We start from the raw sequence: 17,187 nt of genomic DNA, 5'->3' as shown, positions 1-17,187 counted from the left end.
TTTGTGAACTACAAGGTCCGGCGGCGAGGACACTTGTCAGATAAACGCGAACAAAGACGTGAGAGAAAACAGGAATTGTTTCTGGCACATAAAACGCTGAGCGGTGAAATAGGAAATAACGAAAAACACAGAACAGAACAAAAGTGATACAGTGGAACTGAAAGCTCATGTTAATTGATTACAGTGTACTATTTGAGCTGGGCCTAATTGGACAAGCAGAACCACACTAATCCCTCTCGAACTGAAAGCAATAAAAGGCATTTCTTTTTTTGAAAAGTCATGTCAACTTTTATTTAACCAGGAAAGTCCTGTTGAGATGAAACATCTCGTTTATTAATGGAGACCTGGCCAAGGGGCAATAACACGAGAGCGCCTCAGAAGCCCACCCTCCCCTCAAGTTGGAGACCACCTCCAAACCCACCACAACAGCGCAGCTACCGGTCCTACTGCACCTCCTCCTCCAGCACCTCCACCTCAGGCACCTCCAGCACCTCCGCCTCCAGCACCTCCGCCTGTGACTGTGCAGACCTGAGGAGGACAGCACAGACTGCACGTGGCTTCACTGGACTCAATACGCACGTGTTGTTGGGGACACCAGCAGGACTGCCCGGAGAGGAAGCCGCGGGGACATTTGGGGACATTTAGCGCCGATGCTGCCTCCAGCATGCAGGTGGTAACATGCGCGCTGTTTGCGCTGGTCAGTGCGCGTGTCGGCGCGGAGTCCTGCCCCGCAGTGTGCGAGTGCTCCGAGTGGGACACGCACACCATCTCGTGCTTTGACATCGGGACTCTGCCCAGGTTCCCTGCAGGCACGGAGACACTGTGAGTACGCGGACTAAAGACATCTGCGAAAGCGATCCTGTTGGGTTTTTTTCATGCATTTTAGATGTAAAGTACTCTTAACCCAGAGGAAAAATCATTATACGGTTTTAAATGTCCCCTCAGATGTCCCCAGAGGGACATCGCGGCTGTCTGTTAAGTAGATGCTCCATTCTGAGGTATTATATTCAAAGTTCTCAGGGTAACTTAATTCTCAATTTAGTGTGGAATGTAATCAGAAATATATTAAAGGAAAACTACACTAATTTATAAATTAATTATACTTATCATTTTAATTTGAATCATATTTTACACAAACAAATAAAACAATAAAAGGTCACATAGTGACTATGTGTGTGTGTATATATATACTTTTCAGTATAATAATATTTATTTACTTCCAGTGATTTTCTATTGGTTATTATTTTAAAATAAATGCTTGAAATATTTATTGTCAGAAAATTGCGATCCCCATTGAAGCCATTTCTGCATCTTGAGGCTGCTTATATTTTCTAAAAAACACCCAGAAATCATTGTGGTGCACAGTTCAAAGGGGAGATAATATAGAGAAGGCTTTGCTCACCACTGTACACGGATGATCCGTCCTAATTCCTAATTAATAAACCCTGTTTCTACAGTGGAGAGGAAGCTTTGTGTCAACTCACAGTTCAATTTAACCAACAGAAATATATATATATATATATATATATATATATATATATATATATATATATATATATATATTAATGATAATCAGAGGGTCTGTGTGCAATCTATCGTCTTGTTATTTTAGAGCTATAATAAGTTGTCAAGAATCCTGGGAGCCGACATGACTTAATAAGTCAGGGTCGACTCTGACATGCAGGGCGTTGACACTTCCTAGTTGCTAAAGTACAGAGCAGAAATGATGCAACAACAAGTGACCAGTTTGACCTTCAGGGATGGAAACACATGCCCTTCAGAGGGACACAAGTGGAGGTTATTTCCATTTCAATCAGCATTCTTTAGTCATAAATCGGACGGTAGTTATATTGTATTAGGTGACCCTTTAACGAGAACGAGCCTTACAAAATTCCCCAAAAGATCTACAGCTCAGCAATGAAACCCTCCACCCTTCAATCCCCGACACCTCTGTGCACCGGCTCCAACGGCACCCATCGCATGCAATTACCTCCCGATCACTGCCCCAATTCACCGGGCGACCACGTGCCCCACATGTCCCCCCGCAACTCCCTCACATTCCTGCCCAAAGTTTACCCAGCGTCCTCGAGGAGGACAGAGACATGAAAGCGAGATTACCCTCCCGATGAGAGACGGACAGTGTGCTGTGGGGCAGCAGATGAGGCGTGAGGCGGTTTGATTTTCTCGTGCACACACACACGCGCGGCGGGATGAATGGCCCCGCTCAGGCCTGCTGACTGTTAGCCACGTATGCTAAGACAGACTTTCTGCTCATAAAAAAAAAAAAAAAAATGAGTGAACGCAAGGCAGACGTCTGTGCGTGTCCGTGTGAGTGTGAGCGCAAGGATACTGGAGCGTGTGGAGGTTAGTGCGCGTGTCACCGGCAAGGCCGGGGCGGTGGAAAGGAAGCCCGCGTAGCGTGAGTCCCGACTGCGTCTGGACGATGCGTTCAAATACAGTGTTTATCTTCTGCAGCACATTTCTCAAACACCCGGGCGCCGCCATTTGAGAGTCATTAAGAGGAAGAAAAGAGGAAAGAAACACGGCCGACTCCGAATTCTTGGATTGGAGTTCAAACATGCGATAAGTCGTTGTGTTCGGTGTGCCTCGACCTGCTCGTGAATGGTAACAGATGAGCGCTGCGATTGATTGTAAAATGAGACGGGGCGCTGTGGTCACTGGGAATACGGACATTTCCATAGCTATTAATCCACCAATGGATCTGACTGTTACCTCTCCAGTCATTACCTAGTTTAAATGTAATCCCTTGTTTTTTCTTGCTGCTGTAAATTCAGAACACACAGGTCAGAGCATAAAAATGTGAAAAGGTAACTGCGTCATGTCCATGTGCTCTGCCTGGAAGGACACTAGGTTTCTGTTTTGTGGGGATTTCCTTCTAGAAAACCTTCCGACACTCGATTCCATGGAGTCCCACCGGAGGTGGACGGTGAGTGAGACGGTCTAACAGTGTAAATGTCCAACCATCACTGGCAATATCATGAGTTTTGATGGTTCTCCCGCTTCAAACTCAATTCCCCTCCTGTTTGTTTTCTCCAAAATGAGACATCGGGGGAGTCATTTTCTCCTCAGGCCTCCAAGACGGGCTCATTGGTGTTTGTTGGAAAAGCCAAATAACGCGTGTGTGTTATTTGGGTTTGAGGCTGTGACAGCGGTGTTTGGTATCAAGGGGTCTGCTCTGCGTCCCGCTGTTTGTTTGAGTGCGTCAGAGGGGGGCCGGGTGCCACCGAATGACCACGAGGGCCTCGGCATCTGAATCCTTCCATTGTTCCCAGAGGTGCTCGAAGGAGCCACGTCTCGTACCTGCTTCCTAATGGATGCCTTCACGGTTTCCAGTCGAGGAAGGACGGCGTGCATGGGAGTGCATCCTCCTGCACGCCGGCAAACAAGGCGATATTTGGCTACCGGCCTTATCTTTTTCGCCTTATAATGTTGTGACGCCAAAATAGTCCACTACTTATTTGCTTTCCTTGTTAGGAGTCAGATGACCAGATTTCTGTATGTTTACTCTATGCAGGGGAATTTTCTTTGTTTGGATAGAGCCAGGTTAGCCGTTTCCTCCGCTTTTAGCCTTAGTGCTAAGCTAACCGTATCTTGGCTAAAGCTGTATGGGCTATATACCGTACAGATAACATTTACAGGTGTCTTCTTATCTGAATCAAATCATCTAGAAAAGAAAGTACAATTTGATGCCATTTTTCTTTTAGAAATTGAAATTGTTTGAATGCTATAATTTTATCAAACAGCAAAAATATCAATGGATATGGATAAAATATGGGAATATAGATAAGATTGTAGATGTTTTCCTCCTCATCACAGTGCATCTGTAACACCAGGTACTCATTTATCCTCAGCGACGTGAAGGTGTGTTTGACTGTGTGTATCCCACACTAACCTCCTCGGAGACGTCGCTCTAAACAGACCCAGACATTGTTTGATTTGGCTGCCAGCTCCGGTCCAGTCAGATCCAAGTTTTAATTCTTCCCCTGATCCTAAAAGGGAGACTGTTTCACCATATGCTTAGAAACCTCTTTCTCTGGTTCTGAAACGTATCAGCGTTGGGCTTTTGTCTTTGTTTGCCCTAGAACTCCTCTTTTGGAGAAGGTGCCACACTAACAATATGCACCTGTAACTTCTCACATATTATCTACTGAATTCATGCTGTGTGTAAAAACAACTATTGGTCATTTTGTGAGAAAGTATTAGGCAGATTTTTTTCAATTGCAAACAGCCGAGAGCCCAACAAGGGCTGCTGACCATCCACCATAAAACCTCAATATGGTGCCAACAGAGAAAAAAAAGTGTCAATTACGTTGCTGGTGAGCAAATTGTGTTACCGTTGGAGCAGCTAGCTGTTTCCAGTTAAGCTAAGCTAACGCGCTGGCTCCGGTTAGCTACATATTTATCCCACTGGACAGTGTCCTTCTCATCTAGCTCTCTGCGAGTAAACAAGAGGCGTAATCTAGTAAATGTCTAGGAACACCTTGCTAATTTCCATCAGAAAAACATTGGGAGTCAAACGAGTTTGTAACTACGAATCTTTACTTTCCAACCAGATGGCTCTTCGAGACCCATCTGCCATCGGTGCCAACAGACGCCTTCGCCAACATGCTCAACATTTCCAGGATGTAAGTGGCAATTCATTCCGAGGGATTATTCCATTCAAGGCCCGCTCGCTGTTTATTAACTGCAGTTCAAACACAAACTCTTTACGGCCGTTCTCATCCACCTGCCGCCTTCCCAAAGTGGGGACTTTTTCTGGCTCCTAATCACAGCTGGAAGCGTTCCTTCGGCAGGAATGTTGGTCCGTCAACCGCAGGAGGGCTTTGGACATTGTATTCCAGCAGAGCGGTTTTGGGCGTGTGCTGATTTTAGATTCCCAGTCGAGACGCGCGGGGGGTAAAATACACACTCGGCCCCCGGCCTCTGAGCCCGTTGTTTGCGTCCACGTCATGCGTGAAGGAAGACAGAGGTGGACAAGACGTTTTCCTCAAGCGGCCAGGAGGGCTCTCTATCCAGATGAAAGGACTGCACGGTAGAAGAAACCAGCCAAACGTCAGTGTGATTTAGTGAGATTATAAGTAATACGGGGAAACAGAACACATGTCGTGTTTTCATCTGGTCTTAAGGACGATCGAGTGCTAAAGTCATGGTTTATTTAAAGAGCATTCTGTTACCAAGTAATAACAAATGGGAGCATTTGACGGATGGTTGGGTAATGTATACGTGGGGTGCATACCTGTAAAATGACCCATAACTCAGGAGGCTTTGGGCAAGGTGGCTTCATCATTCCAGGAAACCGTTGTAGGCCTCAGGCCCGTTTAGAGAGCCACACACTAACTCTGTTGTAAGCGCATGTATTATATTTGTCTGCACGCTGGTTTACACCACAGGCATTATTTTAATAATTCAACGGCAATGTGAACTCTGATGCATTTATTTTAGATATATGTCGGTGGACGTGGTGTTGCAGAGGCTGGAGAGGCACTCGTTCCACAGCCTGAAGAAAATCACCCACATGTAAGTAAATAAAGCAAAGTGCTCGTTATTGATCCCTGTTGATTTAGCTGCTCCATTTGCTCGCTGGTGAGAGAAACGCTCAATTCTGATCCCTGCCGGCAGCAAATGGAGGAAATAAAGGAACACGTTATTTCTCTTACTGCTCCTCATCCGTTTCCCGCACTTAAAGAAAATGAAAACGTTAAAAGCGTTGTGGGGATCGCTGCATGCAAATAAGATGCAAAACAATTCAATTGGTACGACGGAATATATTATCGGATCCATTATTACTCATTCTGGTCTCAATAGACGCTCACAAAAAGCAGGTTAGAAGCAGAGAGGCTGAACAACAGCCAGTTTGTGACTCCTTTTTCCTGCTCCTGCTCCTGCAATGGCTTGGACCACACTCCTTGCAAAACACCTCCTAGTGCTCCGTATATTACTCCAAGACTTCCTGCCTATTTGAAGGATCGGATCCAAGTTATAGCGTCTCTGTAACTGGGCAGTCGGTGTGTTTCCGCTGTTGGATTACTGTATAAAACGTGTGCATGTGAAGCCGTTCGAGACAGTAGCTGGGATTAACGCTCATCGGACCTGACTTGCTTGATCACGCGGCCGACCTCTTTGTCTTAATTTCCCTTCCTTTGTGTCTTTGTTAGCTGCTGAATTCCAGACATCGAAACACAGAGCGAGACAGTAATTGAGGGCCGAGCGCGTGTTCAGAGGGTGCTTTTGGGGATCTCGGGGGCCTATTTGCCGCTGATTGGTGTGGTGTAGCGCAATAATGGCATCTCTCTCAGGTTTCCTCCAGGGTCAGACACAAATTAATGCTCCGCTTCCCGTTGGCTGCTCGAGGCCGACGGCAGCTGTGGATCTAAGACTGCAGTCGAAGCGGTCTGGGGGAATTTTATCCTGCCACCATCAAGAGAAACCACCAATCTCAGGAATCCTGGCTTTTTGCTGGGGAGGATAAATACAAAGTCTTTTAAACAGACGAATCTCTGAGTTTTGATCACATGTCAGAATGATCAGCCTGTGGGTAAACCTCTCCGATCGTCTGGGCCCAAAACAACCGGCTCAGATGACGGTCCGACCAGCAGCGACATCAGCATGCGCGCTCGATTGCTTGTCTGACAAAGTGGGAAGTTAAAGCCGCATTGATCAAATTAATACCTGTCAAAGTAACTCGACTCGGCAGTTTCCCTCAGCTCTTTGCACACATTGTTTTGGTCTTAGCCCTCATTGATAGCAACACTAGGGGTCTGCTTTTAGCAACAACAAGCCCTGGCGAATACGCGCTACGCTATGCTAGGCTATGCTACGCTATGCTACTTACCCAACAGCTGACAAGGAAAGCATTTAGCAGCTAAAGAGCCAGCTCTTCCTCAGGAGTTGGTGGAGACCAAACAAAGGATAAAAGCAGAGCGAGTATTGGACTTTCGTCTGACCGGTTTCCAGAAGAAGGCCTCCCGAGTAAATGCTAATGTTAGCCCATGTCAGCCGGATGACTAAACAGTTTTGCTAATACGTTTACCTTAACGCTATTATGAGGTGAGAGTATGTCATTGTTATTTGTCCCCCACGTGGCCAATTAAACAATGAATGTTGCTTTAACATGGCGACATGATGTCATGCAGAAATGATGACATGTGCACTGACAAAAAAATATATATAAAAAGGCTGCTGTTATACAGAGAGGAAACCTTCTGTGACAATGTGTGAAAAGCACGACGATTCACCCACAACAGCATCAACGGGACTCAAAGTGTTCCGCTCGGCTCTTTGTCTCAGCCGTTACAGACTTGATAGACTGTTGACTGACAAACCGCCCCTCGCTTATTTCACCGCAGCTCCAGTTCTTTAATATCTCCCACTCAGTGACTTCCACTGACCCGACTGCGTCCGTCTGCTGGGCCTCGGGACACATGTTCCACAGCTCCACGTGGCCTCGCCCGGCAGAGAGAGAGGTGTTGGGTCCGGCCCAGGGCGGACAGAGTAAACACACTAATGAAACACTAATTGGAGCCTACTTCCGGCCCTGGCCGCCTGCACCAACTTTCCCCTCTCTGGCACACTGGCATGCGCCTCGTTCTCTTCTGTCAGCAAGTCATGAGTGGGTTTATGGATGTGTTTCCAAATCATTTCGTATTGGCCACCGCGCACACTTCCTTCATTTACTTATTCTCTCAATGCTTTCGTTTTATGTGAAAGTGCATTTCCAGGACGCTTGTTTCTTGTCTGGTCTTTCAGAGAGATACGCAACGCAAAAAGTCTGACCTACATTGACCCAGAAGCCTTTAAAAATCTCCCAAACCTCAAATACTTGTGAGTATTTGTTCTTCTTTTACTATTCGTGCTGTCATTGATTCCTTCATGTTGACAACATTGTGGAAATCCAAAAAGAAGCAGGGTATTTATTTAAAATACCTGCATCTGGCAATAATTTAGACTTTGTGATCCATTCATTGCATTGTGTACCAGTACAGGCAAGAGTGAGTCATGCTTCATTTGAGTTTAATCCAGTGGTACAAGTCGGGACTTTGAGCTTTTTTGAAGAACTGTTCTGTCTCATGATGAATCTATAAAAACTCGGCCTTGTAACCAGGCTGCTGGTCTACTTGGTGTCACATGCCAGTAAATGATTTGGTCTGCTTATTATCAAATTATGTCGTGAAACTAAACTCCTATCTTACGGATTTACTTTATAAAATAAAATACCACCATCCTTAACGGAGCCTGTGTCCTCTCCGGTGTGTGGGGTCCTGACCGTCTCTGTCCTCCTGCTCTTCAGGGGACTCTTCAATACGGGCCTCACCATATTCCCTGACCTGAGCAACATCCACTCCAATGACATGAACTTCATACTGTAAGTTGTTATCATTTTTAATACTTTCAACCTTAATCATTAATCAATATGGTGAATCATTAATTAAAACAGTACTAGATTAAACTGCTGCGTGTGGAATTGTAATATCAGCAATGAATTGCCTTAATAATTCAAAGCCATTCCTTTAATGATGGCCACAATACAACAAGTGAGCAGCTTTCTGTTTAAACCTTTTACTGGCTGCTCTACAGTTTGGTAGAGTCGTCATATCTTATTGAAAAATGTATTGACCTCAACTGAACTTGACCTGGCTGTGTTATTGTAAAGACATCCTCTCCACGTCCCTCCGGCTTTAAGAAGTTTACCGTCTCAACTTGCTTCTCTCTGAACTATAGTTGTTGACATTTTTAAAGAAAAATTCATTCAGAATATTTTAACACACAAGGTTTTATTGAAGCGAAGAAGAATTAGGTAGCATGGCAAAACAACAACAGCAAAAAGGGAAAATCATTTCTTGGAAATGTTCTTTACCCTTCATAATAAAGGTGGCGAAGTTAGTTTTTACGATGAAACAACATGCGATTATTTATTGTTGTAAATATGGTACATCTAATCGTATATTATCATACAGTATATATGCTAAAATGATTTCGTAGGAGGTTTGTTTTCTGTAAAAAAAAAACTAAAAAACACTGATACCGAACGGTTGATGTATTCGTTCATGGTCAAAGTAGTGATTCTAAGTTAAATTAATTTAAATTTAAAATAATACATATAAGTATTGCTTTTTTCTTAGTGAGGGCATTAAAGAGTTAAGAACATCACTGTGAATAAAGGATGGAATCTGTTAGATGTTTATTATCCGGTATATTCCTTGTAAGACAAATGGGCAGAAGCAACATACACGTTTGGAACGCAGCATTAGAGGGATTATGGGAAACGTGGTTTCAGTTTTCAGATATGCAACAACAACTAACGATCATAAATTAGCTTTTGTGTTATTAATATACTACATATCATATAAGGCCTCTCACACCGAACAGCCAATCATTTCTAACCATCTGCACGCAGCCTAATCAGCCTGATAGATGACTTTGTACTGTCTGCGTGTGTGCATCTTTGTTGTCAGTAAACATTACCCTCATATCTCCATAAAGTTTGTATTTATACTAGCAGCCGTCCATCTAATAAACGTTCCTACTGAGACATATTACATTGAATACAAGAATGAACTACGTGGCACTTCACAGTATTTCTTACATTATTACTGACACTACTTCCTTTCCTCTCCGCTGTGTGTCTTCCCTCACAGGGAGGTTGTGGATCATCCCTTCATCACCGAGATCCCAGCCAACTCATTCTGCGGCATCACCAGCGACGTGCTGACAGTGTAAGACATGTGTAGGATAAACCGTGTGCGCGGATATAAATAAAATGAATGCAAACATTATATATAGAAAGAATATAGAAAGTGAAATACAAAAAAAAATACTGTAGTAAATATTTATCCCTAAATGCAATCCTGACCCTGACACAGAAGACGTGTGGACGGGGCAAAACAACCTCCCTTTAGAAACATCTCCCTGCTCTTTAAGATAGTACACACAACACAACAGGCAATCGCATGTGTGCGTGTAGGTGGCGGGAGGAGGAAAGAGGCACCGCAACATTCATCTGCACTTTAACGAGCCAAACGAATGTGAGATGAGCAGGTCCCACTTCCCTGCATCGTCGGTGGATCATCAGCACAGATCTTCATTCAGCGGATGGCGACGTGTTGTAATCAGTGCTGTCTTCTGCTTTTTGTCCAGGATGCTGTACGGAAATGGCTTCAGAGAAATACAACATCATGCGTTCAACGGAACCAAGCTGGATCAAGTGTGGGTATTTCCTATGAGCTTGTTAAATGAGAAGATCAAAGCTGCTCATTTCTGCGTGTTAAATACGAGGCTGCAGCCAGACATGGTTTGGCTTTACTGGACTCCGGTTGTGCCTTCGTTGCGCGAACGGCGGCGAAGGGGTGTATGGCATTTTTTGCTGAAGCGCTTGGAGACGTCTACAGCCTAAAGCCACAGGCTGTGGGATTTGGCATCATTTACATGTAGGAGAACTTGGGGAGCCGACTCGAGAAGGGAAGTGGTCCTCTCCAGAGCTGGTGTTGGTTTTGTCCCTTCTGGACATGGCTGCCACCTCAGCAAAGAGGACCTTCTCTGTAAATTGTTCTTCGAGGTGTCTTCATTGGAGGGTATCTTCAGCTCTATCCGGTCTTTATGCTGAGATTATAGTCCAATGAACTGGCCAGAGGCTTTATATGAATCCTACAGAGGTGAGAGTACTGACTCTTCAACTCAAAAAATTGTTTTACCTGTGTGTTTTAAAAAAATAATATCTTTCTCTGGGAAACCAAAATATGTCCATTTAGAGCTCTTTCATTTCTCTAAAGAATGCATGGACTAAACGCTTTTGGCGTGGCACATCTGGCAGATGAATTTCCCTACCAGAAGTTGCACTACAAAAGCAGCGGCATCACAGTCGTATCCTAATATTCCCACGAAAATATGTTTCCCAACGGAAGTCTGCATTACGAGTTCAGCTCTGAGAAACACTGCGACTTGGAGACATCAGTTTATGGTCGCACTTAAATATTGAACAGCCTCAAGCGAATGGAAAGCAGTGCTTCCTTTTTTTTCTTATAAATCGTACTAATGATTTATATTTCGGCGATTGCAACACCTACACAGATCTCCAGTCATTATAAGAGCCGAATTAAACCTTTTGGTCAGCGACTTGTGAGTCTTTGCAAACTAGCATTTGTGTTGGCGCCGAATGCGCTCGGAGGGGAGAACTGATCCCAGAGAAGCCCGACCAAGACAAACACACCCCTCACGGGTCTATTATGCTCATTAGGTCTAAGGGATTCGTGGTGATGGTGAAGTGAGGGCGCAGTGTGTAAGAAGAACACCATCACCGCCTAATTTAAATCAACAATGTACGTGAGGCCGTTTTCTGGCATGTTTCACCCACGAAATAAGAAAAAATAAATAAACAGAACTGTGCGGTGGAAATATTCTGCCTCGCCTCCGTCATCATAATTGGAAAGAGAAGGATAGCTTTTCTAATAAACTTCAATTTGTGCTTTCCTTTCCAGAGACCTTCACAGAAATAGGTATTTAACCAAGGTGGACGAAAAGGCTTTTGCGGGAACCATCAGTGGCCCCATGCTTCTGTAAGTACACCCCAAGTACTGGTTGTAATGAAGCATATTCTTATCTCACATACAACACGAGCATGAGGCGAGTCTCAGTCACATCCATTTATGTGATGATTTGTAATAAATCTTTGATACGAAATGTCATCATCCTAGTATTAATCTAGTTTTATTTACCAAATCATCCACGTCACAAAATCAAAAGACATTTTAATTCCCTTATTTTTCTAAGTGGAAATTCCAGCTATCAGGACATCTGGTGAATGAATGTTAATGAATGGCTATATCAATGTTTCTTCCTATCGGTAAGCATAACGTTAACTTTCTTATTCCTTCCTGTTTTCATGCAAACACTGTTTTCAGAAAAAGAAATAGCAGGTTGGTGGTCAGTCTGAATCTCAGCCCTCTGCTACTAGCAGACAAAAGGGAGGGGAGGAGACTATGTCTTACTTCAAATTGATAAATAAACTCATAAAACTGTTCAGTACGCTAAGAGGTTTTACTGCTACGGCTAACTTGGTCTGGTAATATATATATATATATATATATATATATATTAACGCATATACATCAATAAAGTATAGGTCTGGTAATTCCATTATTCACAGAATGTACAGGTACACTCAAACGATAATTTTAATTTTAAATGATAAAAAAAAAAAAAGCCAAAAATGACTGGCAGCCAAACTAAAACAGTAAAATTCGACTAAATTACACATCTTAATTCAAATAAAGTTTAAACCCATAATTTAAATACATTTTCATTAAAGGTTTTGCAGAGAAACCGTTATTTTACAGATGTTTCCTGTTATTACTATCAAATACAGAGAAACGGTCTTAAAAATCTTAAATTTTTTTTACTGCTTTCTACTTTCTGCCTGGACTATTGCAATGCATTGTTTTCCTGACATTTCCTTTTCTTGATTTCCTTTTGTCAGATTCATTGGCATGTTTTAGTCTTTACTCACTGTGACATTGAGACATCTAGAGCAGTGCAGGTTGTACTCTTTCAAAAGTTTGCATGTAAAAGAACATTAATATCAAACAAATCAGAATCAGCATATAAATATAAACATAAAATGTGCACAAAGAGGTGCATTTGTAACGTTTCTCAGCAAAGCCAGGGGCTAACAAAAAAACGGCACACTGAAGAGCGAACCGAGACGGTGCTGAAGACGGTGATACAAGCTTCATTTGTCTCAGACAAACCGTGCCAAAACCAGTTTATATTCCCAACAAGCTTTCAAGCATGTATGAATCATAAATGCCCCCTTTGACGTTTTGAACAAAATGATGAACATTCATTAATCACCATTAATCGAGGTGAATGAATTTCAAAATATGCGATTAATTGGTTAATTTTTTAAAATCTATTAACAGCCCATCATTTTTACACATCAGAACACGGTCAATGGTTCCCCTCTGTCCCCACAGAAAGACATTGTCCAGACTAAGTAGTTACACGGTTATTACACCTTATCCTGGGAATGCCATTTTCTGTAAATTAGGAATCTTTTTTTACAGTGCAGATTGGAACAATTTCCTCCTTCATAATGTGCAGACCAGATAAGACATGTCTGTGTAATGGATAGCATTTCATCAAAGGGTGAAAATCCTTCGCCACAGCTGGGTCTTTAACCAGGATATCTGAAACGCATTGTGTGCAAGCGCGGGAGGGAGAGACTTCCGACGTTTCTCTGATACTGTCATTGTTTTTGCCGTTCTGCAGGTTTTTAAGCTGCGTCTATTTTAACAGTGTCTGATTGCCTGAACCCTTTACCACGGCTATCTAGTTGCTGCTGCGGCTCTGATCCGGCCATGAAGTGTCCCGTTAGCTAAAGGGGGTTGGTGTGCAGTTCTGCCTCCTCTTTTCCACCAAGGGACATGTCCTGAGTGAGGTCACCTTCACGAGGCCATGAGTTAAACATCTGGGAATGACAAAATCAGACTGACACTGAAAGTCTGTGCTGCTTTTAAGAAAAAAAAAGAATCTAACGGGTTTACACAATGTGTCCCATGAGAGGAAAAACAAGTAGAGAGCGGGGAAGTGAAGAGAGCAAGTGGGACTGAAGAAGAACGATTGTGTTCTCAGTGAATATGAAATACTTTGGCGTTTGTTTCTTTTATTTGATTAAATTAATCAGTAGATACAATGACTTAACGGTTTAATGGGTTCAGAAACTTTTAAAAAAGCAAGAGAAAACGTGGCCCTCACTTGGCCCCTAGAAGAGTTTCCTCCGCTGAACAGCAGAATGTCCCGATAACGGTCACACAGGATGTTAATGAGATTGTCAAATTGCCTGCATGTCTCCGTCCGTTGATGTTGAGCTGAACCAGATGGAGGATGCCGTTTAATCCACACATGAGATCTGTGGTGTTATCATGTCTGGTTCCTCTGTGCATTTGCTGTTAGTATATTTATAACAGATTTAGGAATGGTACTGCTTGGCAGAAGAAAATATTATATTCAGTGTGATGCAGCTTTTAGCAGCATCAAGTGAATTCTTGCAGGATGGAGGCATGAAGAAAGTTGCCTCTATCACATGCATCAACAACGCGTAGCCCCAATTGTGACCTCAGCACTCTGATACACTTGAAGCGAATATTGAAAGGTACCGTTATTACCCAGATGTCTTCTATCTGCCTGGAATTCCAATATTTCCGCAGATTACACACTGACAACTTCCATGGCCTCTGCAGAGGCCAAAAACCCAAATCTATGTTGTAGATGATCATTGCTCAATTCTTCCATTTCCTTTCTGTCTTAAAGAGACGTGTCCCTGACAGGGATCACCTCCCTGCCGACCACAGGTGTGGATTCTCTGCGGGAGCTGAAGGCGCGCGATGCCTGGGCCCTCAAGAAACTGCCACCCATCAAGACCTTTAAGCACCTCACCACCGCCAACCTCACCTACCCCAGCCACTGCTGCGGCTTCAAAGACCTAAAAAAAAAACGAGGGTCTGCTTTCGTCAATTCTTCTAATTTTGCATTTGTCGAACATGTGGCCATAATGTCCAATGTCCAATAGAATTGTGTTTTGCTGTATTTGGATTATCCGCCCTGGAGAATGAGGCAGCTGCGCTTTCACGGTGTGAATCTTGGCAAGGATTGAATCAACTCTACCTATAACTTCTTAGAGCGGCAGCATAATAAATGTCAGTCATTGCTGTTATTCTAGTCAAAATGTTGAACCAGACTAATAATGGCTCTCAAAACAGGAACCACTTTTCCTCAAATAGATATACAAATGAAATGATTTGATTTGACACTCGGTGTAAGTGAGGGTTGAAGTCGTGTCTTTATATTTGTGTCTACACCAAGACCACAGTATTTCTTTATTTGCTCAATGTGTATGTGTTTTTTTCCCAGCTTTTTGGAGTACCTCATCTGTAACCTGACCGCCTTCTACGACCAGCATCAAAAGCGCTCTGTCAGGCCCCCTGGCACGCCTTCCCTCCTGGCGGACGTTGGGGAGGAAACGATCCCAGACCAGGATCCAATTGACGGGAGCTACAGAGATTCCCAAGACTGGAGAAGAGGTGACTTCCACGGAAGCCTCCACTACCACGCCTATTTTGGGGGCCAGCCAGATGAGCATGTGGGCTTCGGCGAGACTCTCAAGAACCCCCAGGAGGACACCGGCCAAGACTTTAACAGTCGTTACGATTATGTGGTGTGTGAGGAGGCAGAAGAGGTGGCATGTGCACCGGTGCCTGATGAGTTCAACCCTTGTGAGGACATAATGGGCTTTGGCTTCCTGCGAGTGTCCGTGTGGTTTGTGAGTCTGCTGGCTGTTGTGGGAAACGTGGTGGTGCTCCTGGTGCTGCTCACCAGCCACTACAAGCTCTCCGTCTCCCGCTTCCTCATGTGTCACCTGGCCTTTGCAGACCTGTGCATGGGGATTTATCTGCTGCTCATCGCCTCCGTGGACCTCCACACGCGGGCAGAGTACTTCAACCACGCCATAGACTGGCAGACGGGCCCCGGCTGTGGACTTGCAGGTTTTTTAACAGTCTTCGCAAGCGAGCTGTCTGTCTACACCTTGACAGTGATCACTCTGGAGAGGTGGTACGCTATCACCTATGCCATGCGGCTGGATCGTAAGCTGCGTCTGCATCACGCAGCAGCCGTGATGCTGGTCGGCTGGGTCTTGTGCTTCCTACTGGCCCTGCTCCCACTATTTGGGGTGAGCAGTTACCAGAGGGTCAGCATCTGTCTCCCAATGGACACCCAGTCCACAATGGCTAAGGTCTACATCTTGTCAGTGCTGGTCCTCAACATCCTGGCCTTTCTTGTTATATGTGCTTGCTATTTCAAGATCTACTGCGCAGTGCACAACCCTCACTACCGTTCTGGATCCAAGGATACCAACATCGCCAAGCGCATGGCTGTCCTCATCTTTACTGACTTCTTGTGCATGGCGCCAATCTCCTTCTACGCCATGTCTGCCGCACTGGACCGGCCTCTCATCACAGTCTCCAACTCCAAGATTTTACTGGTGCTCTTCTACCCGCTTAATTCCTGTGCCAACCCATTCCTCTACGCCATCTTCACGAAAGCCTTCAGGGGCGATATATTCATCCTCCTCAGCAAGGTGGGTCTTTGTCAGCAGCGAGCGCAGCTGTTTAGAGGCCAGACGGTCTCGTCAAAGGGCAGCAGCGGGACATGTCAGAACCGCAAGGACAAGGATAAGTTTAAGACAGTCGGAAACGGAGGGCAGGGCATCGACTTGAAGAAGTGCCCCGGACAAACCGACCGCGCGGTCCACAAGCGGACTAGTCCTGAAGAGAGCCAGAGCCTGAACACGTGAGCCAAACCCTTGCCGACCCCAACCCTGGAGAAGGGGCAGGTTCCGGTGGGGAAGGCCAGGCCATTGGCTGTGTTTGGATATTTAACAGAAAGATCCAGTATTCTGTATCTGCTTCAGTTTGCAGGCCAAGTTCATCTGTTTTCACAATTTCAGCTGTGATTTTATGGTTCCAGTGGATGGAGAATGTCAAGTATCCATGAAACGTGAGCCCAACTTTATCTCACTTATAGCCCTTTGAACTCAAACATACATTCTGTGTATAAAACATAATACAATCTTTTGTCGGTTTATTGAATTTGGTTGAGATTTGGTTTAATTTCAGGTTATGCCAGCAAAGTCAGGCATTGAGGAAATATAACAGATTTTAAATAAACACTTAATTTTCCTGTAATAAAATAACCTTCCTGAGGCGCCCTATTCATTCCAGGACAGCCTGCTGGCTCAGTGCTGTTCACAGTGCCAACTTCATCCAGAAAATACATTTCTCGTTCACATGAATACCTAGTTATATATAATCTATGTACACAATAGTGTTAGGACATTTATGGAATGAAACGGGGCACGTTGTTGGTGTTAATTCTGTCTTTTAACCAGGAAACTGGATAGTAAATATACACAGTCGTCTTAGTGAGGATGGAAACTCTGAAATATTTCTCTCATTTAGCTTTTACCTGCACCAAATGCTATATATTTTTGTCTGCCTTTTAGATGAGTATAAAATATTTGTATACTTTTGTTTGTTGCCTTTACTCTTTACCATCGACCTTTACTTTTCACAATGATCCCGCAAAGCAATTTGCAGAAGCACGCCCTTATCTCCCGAG

The 17,187-nt window shown here is 44.1% G+C and overlaps 2 protein-coding genes across 3 annotated transcripts in view; both read left to right on the top strand.

The window, feature by feature from the left end:
- Positions 1-17,187, top strand: part of LOC120807839 (26S proteasome regulatory subunit 4) — a 170,662-nt gene that overhangs the window by 10,184 nt on the left and 143,291 nt on the right. The gene's annotated exons all lie outside the window — the stretch shown is intronic.
- tshr (thyroid stimulating hormone receptor) lies at positions 44-17,098 on the top strand. 2 transcript variants are annotated; one of them, XM_040160133.2, is made up of 10 exons: positions 44-822; positions 4,575-4,646; positions 5,464-5,538; positions 7,768-7,842; positions 8,309-8,383; positions 9,657-9,734; positions 10,156-10,224; positions 11,493-11,570; positions 14,323-14,511; positions 14,923-17,098. In XM_040160133.2, the coding sequence occupies exons 1-10, from the start codon at positions 665-667 to the stop codon at positions 16,361-16,363; spliced, it is 2,310 nt and encodes a 769-aa protein (XP_040016067.2). In that variant the 5' UTR covers positions 44-664; the 3' UTR covers positions 16,364-17,098. The 2 variants fall into 2 exon arrangements, with proteins under 2 accessions (XP_040016067.2, XP_077950146.1); XM_078094020.1 differs by lacking the exons at positions 44-822; positions 4,575-4,646 and adding an exon at positions 4,954-5,073.

This window comes from Gasterosteus aculeatus, chromosome 18, assembly GCF_964276395.1.
Source record: "Gasterosteus aculeatus chromosome 18, fGasAcu3.hap1.1, whole genome shotgun sequence".
NCBI lineage: Eukaryota > Metazoa > Chordata > Actinopteri > Perciformes > Gasterosteidae > Gasterosteus > Gasterosteus aculeatus.
This window is presented reverse-complemented; position numbering and strand designations above follow the sequence as displayed.

Bases quoted from the DNA above. Each gene is read 5' to 3' on its own strand.
- tshr (XM_040160133.2), top strand. From the start codon at position 665: ATGCAGGTGGTAACATGCGCGCTGTTTGCGCTGGTCAGTGCGCGTGTC. The intron at 823-4,574 runs GTGAGTACGCGG...CTTTCCAACCAG, and splicing joins CCTGCAGGCACGGAGACACT to ATGGCTCTTCGAGACCCATC. The intron at 10,225-11,492 runs GTGGGTATTTCC...TTTCCTTTCCAG, and splicing joins GGAACCAAGCTGGATCAAGT to AGACCTTCACAGAAATAGGT.